This window comes from Apteryx rowi, unplaced genomic scaffold, assembly GCF_003343035.1.
Source record: "Apteryx rowi isolate R43461 unplaced genomic scaffold, aptRow1 scaffold_1215, whole genome shotgun sequence".
In the NCBI taxonomy this organism is placed as follows: Eukaryota; Metazoa; Chordata; class Aves; order Apterygiformes; family Apterygidae; genus Apteryx; species Apteryx rowi.
The window spans coordinates 99995-107512 of NW_020447437.1; the positions used below are offsets into that span (position 1 = coordinate 99995).

The 7518-nt window shown below is 53.4% G+C and overlaps 1 protein-coding gene across 1 annotated transcript; it reads left to right on the plus strand.

The window, feature by feature from the left end:
• Positions 1–259: 259 nt before the first annotated feature.
• Positions 260–6318, plus strand: TMEM170A (transmembrane protein 170A). Its single transcript, XM_026091568.1, has 3 exons — positions 260–403; positions 522–692; positions 2081–6318. Exons 1-3 carry the CDS (start codon positions 280–282, stop codon positions 2209–2211), a joined length of 426 nt encoding a protein of 141 aa, XP_025947353.1. The 5' UTR covers positions 260–279; the 3' UTR covers positions 2212–6318.
• Positions 6319–7518: the final 1200 nt, after the last annotated feature.

Sequence of the window (7518 nt, forward strand, 5' to 3'; positions counted from 1 at the left end):
GTGCTACCGCGGCAGCGTGAGGCCGTGCCCAGGCGCCTGAGTTCCCCCCGGCGCGCGGAGAATCCCGTCCTTCCTCCCCACAGCCTCTCCGCCGGGTGCGGGGGCTGGCAGGGGAAGTGGCGGTGGCGCTGTCGCTGGGGGGGAGGGCCTCGGCGGGCCTCGGCGGTTGGCGGGCGGCGCTGCCCGTCACGGCGCGGCGGGCGCTATTGGCTGCGGGGCCGGGAAGAGGGCGGGGCCGGAAGGAGGGCGGGGCCGGCGGGGTCGCTCCATGGTGACGGGATGGAGGGCGGCGAGCCGGGCGGCGGCGGCGGGGGGCTCCTGCAGCAGATCCTCAGCCTGCGGCTGGTGCCCCGCGTGGGCAATGGCACCACCACCTACTCCAGCCCCCTCTCCACCTTCCCAGGTACCGCCGCGCCGCGGCCTCGCCGCGGCGGCCTCCCCGGCCCGGGGCCGCCCGGCGCCTCGCAGGAGCGGGCCGAGGAGGCGCGGGGCCTCACTCGCCCTCTCCCCTTGCCCCGCAGAGATGTGGTACGGCGTGTTCCTGTGGGCGCTGGTCTCCTCGCTGTCCTTCCACATCCCTGCCGCGCTGCTGGCGCTCTTCACGCTCCGGCATCACAAGTACGGCAGGTTCATGTCCGTGAGCCTCCTGCTGATGGGCATCGTGGGACCCATCACGGCCGGGATCCTCACAAGTACGCTGGGTGCCCAAAAGTGTTGGCCGGGCAGCCGCGAGGCGAGCGGGGTTGTGCCGGCCAGCTGGCCACAAGGCGAGCGGGGTTGCGCCAACTGGGCGGCTGCGTGGTGAGCGGGGTCGCGCCAGCCGGGCGGCGGCGTGGCAAGCGGGGTCGCCTTCAGGAGCTCGCTCGACTGCACCGTTGCCCTGGGTAGAGAGGAGATCGGTGTTTCATTTAGCTTTTGCCCTCGCCCCATGTTTGAGAGAGTGGATGAGTTGTCGAGAGTTGAAATAAGACCATTTCACCTCCTGAACCCTTTGTCAGGGGTACTGAGCATGCCTGCTAAATGCAGGGCCGGACTGCCAAGGGGGACTTTCAGGGTTCAGAGCACTCAGAGAAAAACCACTTGCAGGTTTGGTGTCCATGCCTGGAACTGGATGGTGTGCCCAGCTTATGGGCTGTGACGATTGTGTAGAGTACCGTGTGATGAGGATGAGAGTGTGTCCAGAGAAGGCCTATCCTTCTGCAGCTTATTGAAGCCTCAGCAGGGCTTTACCAACAGTTTACCAGTGAATCTTTGCGTTGCCACCAGCATGTGTTTCTCTGTGGCTGGGGGCTGTCACAGATCCTCCCTGTTTGGCATTTCTGCCRCTCTCCCAGCTTGTACGCAGGGGTTCAGATCCCTCTCCCGCATAGCACCTCTGTTCCCTCCAGGCAATCCTTCCTTGATTCTCAGCCCTTCTGTAGTAGAGTGAGTGCTTCCCCTGTGACTTTTGGCACTATAAACAGCGTCTAGCACATCCCCTCATTGAATGGGCTCTAGATACAGTATCCACCTGGTCTAGGGGACTTCTTATTCTCCTACAGGGTAAAATGCCATTACCTCCATCTTCATAGTACAGTTGTGACAATGTGCTTGCTAGGAAGGCTGAGAAGGGAAACTGTTCCTTGGGTATTAACAACTATGTGTGTGCCTGAAAGGCCCTCTTGGATATTGAGCACTGATAGTCTTCGCGTGCAGACTGACTTCTCTCACTAAATGGCCTTTGCCGTCACAGTGTTAAGTGAAGTTAAGAAGTTGCTAGTCTCAATAGCTAGTTAACCAGGGTAACCTTTTCCAAGTAAATAACTTTTTTGTTTAATGGGCTTAAAATGTTGAGCTTAACAGTTTGCTGATAATTGTTGGTTTGGGCAGTACATCTTAGCTGCTACTTTCTGTTATTTATCTTTAAGTTAAGTATGAACATGGTGCTTGAGCTCTTGGTGATTCAGGAACCTAATGAATGTAAATAATAAGTTAAAGTCACGAAGCAGTGTGAATTCCCAGTTCATTCCTCTAGTATAAGAGTGTATATCTCACGTTGGCTGTCACATATTAATATTTCTGTTTTTTCCCCTCTACACAGGTGCTGCTATTGCTGGAGTTTACAGAGCTGCTGGGAAAAAAATGATTCCTTTTGAAGCCCTCATTTTAGGAGTGGGTCAGACATTCTGTGTGGTGGTGGTTTCCTTTCTACGGATTTTAGCCACTCTCTAGCTTTTCTTCAGACACTAGAGATCAAAGATCAAAAGAAGAGCAAAGAATGTGCCACACGCTTGGTCTCTGGGAAGCAAATAATGAGGAAGCGCACCTCGAGGTGTACCTCAGTGTGTGCTTTCTCTACTGGTTAAAGGATGCACACAGGCACGTTCCTGCCTCCGATATGGTAGCAGAGTCTCTTAACTGTGACAGACAAGATACTCTTTGCAGATTGTAATGTGAAGGGTTGTGTGCCACAAGCATACGTTGAGGAATGTGGTTTCTTTAACTTATGTTGCTAATGTACCAGCCATAATGTCTGGGTTAGTTCTCTTATGGCACTGCTGAAGCCGTGCTGCTAAGAGCAAATATTCACAGGCAATGCTCCGAGCATTGCACGCTTTCCAACTGGCACATGCCATTATATGGGTCTGTAGTCCGCTTTAGATTTGGTTGAAGGTAAGGTAAAAGTAGTTAATTATGTTACGTTTTGGTAACGCTAAGTGCCAAGTGAGATTTTATTTTTCTGGAGAATGGGAAAAGGACTTCTGGAGGAGGCTTATGTACCTTTCACAGGTGATGAATTGTGGTAGTAACAGAACATAACTAAAATGTGACACAGGCTGTTTTGGGGTAGAAACATTACTACAGAATGATATGGTGTCTTCAGAGTTCAGTTAATGCTTCAACCTCTTGCTGCTTTGTTTGCAGTGAACCTGAAACTTTTTTAATGTGAATTTTTTTTAATGAGAAACTTAATTTGTTTTTTTCTGGCCCTATCTTTCTTATACCAGATCTTGGTTATAGTGAGGTTGGGGAGCAGCAGAAGGAAAAATCATTTTCGATAGGTGAAAGTGAAAATTTGTGTCTGAGAGCTGTGGAAGTGAATGCTGAGGCAAGGGGAATAATCTGTGTAAAAAGGATCACTATTTTTGTAAACTTCTATTACACTGAAACTCTTCAGACACTCTGCACCTTTTGTAAGAGAGGCAAAGCACAGCTGAACAAGGGCTACGCCCTGTGACCCATACTCGAAATCCCACGGGGTGAGTGTGTGCCCTGTTCCTTCTCAGGCCTTGAAAAAGACGTGTGTTTTTGAATTTCCTAGTTGTCTTTTTAATTGCTGAAAATGTTTGTGTTGGTATTGTGTAATTGGAAATCTTCACTGATTTTGTAAATGTCAGTGGCTGGCATATTTAAAATTCAGCATGCTGCTTCAGTGACCGTTCTAGTGAGATCCTGGGTTCTTGTGACTCATGGTTTTCCGGGGGCAGAGGCAGTGAGTGTGCTGCATTATAAATATTTAGCCCGCAGTGTCCTGGTGGATCGTCTGCCTGCTAGGGTCCCAGGAAGTGCCTGGGTGATTCCCATGTTTCAGTGATGAGCCGTATGAACACATCCCCAAAACTGACCCTTACCAGCAGGCAATATGGTCTCTCCTAATGAAGTGTTTTAATTATTTTTGTTTTAAGTGACTTTTAACTAATTCTGAACTCTCCCTTCTTGCCTGGAGGCACACTATGTGGTCAGGGCTCTCAGATAAGCTAGCTGTGTGCTTTCTGGGGGCTTGGTTTTTTTGGGGCCTTGGGGGAAGCTGAGGTTGAATCTCAAGGATTTTGCTGGGCGCTGTAGCCAGCCCCACAGTTTTGCTGTGGTCCTGAGCATGGTCCTTGTTTGTCTGTGATCTGCTGACAGTCACTTGGGTTGCTGAAGGAAGGCGTAAGCTGTGTCCATAGCAGAACAGCAGCTTCCAAGGACACGCTTCCCATCTGTGTTTTTACTGAACTTGTTTGGTTTCCAGACCAACTTGCCTTTTGTACCTGCTCCATTTTGTAAGGCCAGTTACCTTCTATAAGCTTTATGTCCTCACTGCTGAAACAACCCTAAACAGGGTCATGCATTTATCATGAGAAAGAAATGCTCTTGAAGTGATAAGACTCATCTTGAATTGTCTGTTGACAGCTGGTGGAGAAAGTTGTTCTTCAGGAGCTGTTTACTGAAATTAGTCTGAATTATAGCTCATATTAATCCAAGGAATAAAGCTGTGCAATTTAGGAAATACTTTAATGTGAATCCTTCTCCTTAGGTGGATGAGGTTCAAACTGTACACAAATGCTGCTTTAACCCTGCAGACTATATAACATATAGTAAACACTGGATCTTCTCAGTGCCCTGTATGCTGAGCTGCTTGTAGAGAGCTGGCCTTACCCTTCAGAAAAAGTGGGAGAAAGAGTGATGTTAGGCTGGGCCTCTCCTTCCCTCTTCAGTTCTGCCCCGAGTGAAAAAGCAGGAATGTAGGGGTGATGATCTGTTGAGACTTCTTTCCCCTTTCCCAGTTTTTATTTCAAATCACTGCATACACAGCTCAAGTCCAGAGTGCCTGGCTTAATTCATGTGAACTATCCTGTATTCTGTCGGCTGGATTAAGTCTTGTGAGACGTAGACTGGGCAGGTTTGGTCTTACGTTTTAGATGATGCGAGAAACTAGCGTCTTGGGCACCTTCTGTATTTCCTTTGTTCATGACCTCAGTGTGTGGGATGTCATGGTAGCAAAGATCAAGCTGATTGTCACTGGGAAAGCACTTTGCCACTATGCTGTGTGTTACAGCGTGAGGAGCGTGGAGGTGTGGCAGAGGACGGAGCAGAGGGAGCACTGAAGCTGGAGAGGATCCGTCCCTGGACGGGCTCCCATGCTGAAGCAGCTTACCTGGAATGTGCAGGTCCTAGCGGGGAACCGCGACCTCACTGCTGGGGGGCCTTTGGGGGTCACAGAGATGGCATGGTGGGAATGGGTCTTGGTTTGGGGGCTGCAAAAGCCTTTTCATTGCCACTCAGTGGAGGATTCCTCTGCAGTAATGGGGTTGAGAGCTGCGTGACACAAATCCTTGCTGTTAAGAGCTCAGAACACATGAAAAAAATCACTTGATTTTTTAGAAAATCAAGGCGGGAAACAGCCTGTTTTCTGCCTATTGTAATCTCCCAACATCTCTTTTGAGGGGAATCTGTTTCACTTGAAAAGTGTGCAGCTTGGCTCCGGTTTGGGTGTTGGGTGGTTGTACCTCGTGGGGCCTGTCTGWGGCCCGGTGCAGTGACATGTTGGGGGAATTCTTGTATAAAAGGTGAACAATTAGATGCTCACTTATCTTAACAAGTATTAGCCAGGGGGGTGAGTTCTCTGTACCGCCCCGGTGATCSCAGAGCACAGCCRGAAGCTGGGCAGGCCGAGCTCTCCTACATGCCCTCTCCAAGAAAACCCAATCCAAACTGAAAGGGCAAAATTACAGGAAGAGCAGTTTGGAGTCGATGCGCACAGCCAGGCCCCCAGCGGTTTTCTCCCCCCTGCTCCAATTGCTTTGGTCATTCCCTTCGTGTTCCTTTCTGCTAAGGGAGGCAAGCAGAGGAATCCCTGGAGTTTTCCAGCGGGTTCCAGTAGGCTTTGCTCGTGCGGAAGGACGCAGGGAGGCTGGCGCTCGCTCTGTGCAGAAAACCAGGCAGAGCTCCTTCGAGGAGCCTTTCAGGGAAGGAGCCACAAACCTGTGATGTGCAGCCAGCCTGGTCCAGTTCTGCCCCGGAGCGCACGGCATGTCTGCAAAGGCCTTGGTGCCTCCGCAGGTTTAGTTCTCCGCTCAACTGCAGGCAGCAGCTTAGCCGAGAGCAGGGCAGCAGGATGGGAGGAAACGCGCTGCGCRTGGAGAGGTGAACGCTGCTGCTGTGGCCRGGGAAAATGCGCTGGGAYTGYGTGGGGGAAGTCCACAGTTCTTGCTGCACCGTGGTGCCACCTTGCCAAAAGCTGTACAGAGCTTGGGAAAATGTAAGTGGCTCCGTGTCGCGCAGCGGGCACTGCTGTGAAGCCCTGTCCAGAGGGCCCAGCCGGGAGCGGCAGTCCAAGAAAAGCCTTTTGCCCTGGAGAAGTGTCGCTGCTCGAGCTGAGACTCGCAGTCCTGCTTTCTGCGTRTGGACACGGCGTGTGCTGGTGTGCTTTAGATCAGCCTGACCTTGTACTTCACTAACTACTGCAAGCAGTCACGGACAAACCTTTGTTTGATCAAAACCAATGTAAATTTTATTTTTCTACTGACATGTCTAATCTTGGTGGTGATCACCAGTAAATTCTGTAAYGATTAAGGTGAGYGGTTTCTTTCCTTGACCTGTCGTGGTGGGTCTCGCCTCGGGGACAATGGCCGAATCGCTCTCCTGCGATGGCTGGAGTTGCAGCCRGTTCAGCRTGCTCCTTCCTCCTGGCTTCRGTCCTGTGGTTTYTTCCRCCTGTCCTTGCTGCCCTGATGCTGGCCAGGGCTTTGTGTTTAATCGAACGAGCCTTTGCTCAGACGATGTAACCCCAGRACCTTGAGGAYGGCCCGCCTCGTGGCACTGGGGCTCGGGGAGAGCTGCTGGCCCATGCAGATGACCGCTTCCCTGGCGTCGCTCAGGCGCCACATCCTGCCGTGGGTGTCCGACCCCTGCTGCTCTTCTTCCTGCCCACTGTCATCATCCTTCTCCAGAGGGAGGGGCTCAGGCTGCGGCTCCGCATGGTGCTCGGTGGCCGGGGGAAGGCAGGGTAGATGCTGAGCAGGGAGCTGAACGTGGGTCTCTGCACAGTGCTCTCTGGGGGCTGAGACCGGTGCTTGGGGCACRTGTGCTCCCAGTGACTCCCTGGACAAGCTCCACTGSTGCTGCAGCCTCTTTTCCCGGATGTGGAGCTCCAGGGTCTCCCGGGCCTCCTCCGGCAGGAACTGGGCCTCYGCTGTGTGGAAGTACTTGGGGGCCGTGGTGGAGCACTGAGGTGCAGGGGCTGCAGGACTCACCCGKCTGCRGAYGGACACCTTGCAGGATCGCTGCACCACGGTGGGGAAGCTTCCCAGACAGATCTCTATGCACTTCCTTATCACGTGCATCCACAGCCTCCTCTTGAAATCCTGTTCCAACTCCAGCCTCGACATGGGGCGACGATCGGTGCCCCCAGGCAGGCTGCCAGCCCCGTCAGCCGTGTGCGAGCCCGGGGCGGTGGGTGAGCCGGCCTGGTGGTTGATGGCTCTCTTCGGCAGGGTGCGCGTTGGCCCTGCAAGCTCGAGGTCGGTTGGGGCTGTGGCTGGAGCGAGGGGCTYGGGGGCCACTGGCCCCCTCTGGGGCAGCCCCCTACGCCGGGGAAGCAGTCTCCTCCGCTTGCTGCATCCCTGCTGGAGGCTGGAGCCCGCCGAGGAGGGCGGCCGGGGGCTGCTGGAGGCCCAGGGGCTTTGCCACGCTGCCGCCCCCAGCCGCCGCTGCCTCTCGCGGGCGGCCTCGCTGCAGGGCCTGCAGCTGAGGTCGTAGCACAGGAACTCGCCC

Coding starts and splice junctions, on each gene's coding strand:
- TMEM170A (XM_026091568.1), top strand. CDS start 280: ATGGAGGGCGGCGAGCCGGGCGGCGGCGGCGGGGGGCTCCTGCAGCAG. Junction 404..521: donor CCCCCTCTCCACCTTCCCAG/GTACCGCCGCGC, acceptor CTTGCCCCGCAG/AGATGTGGTACGGCGTGTTC. Junction 693..2,080: donor CACGGCCGGGATCCTCACAA/GTACGCTGGGTG, acceptor CCCTCTACACAG/GTGCTGCTATTGCTGGAGTT.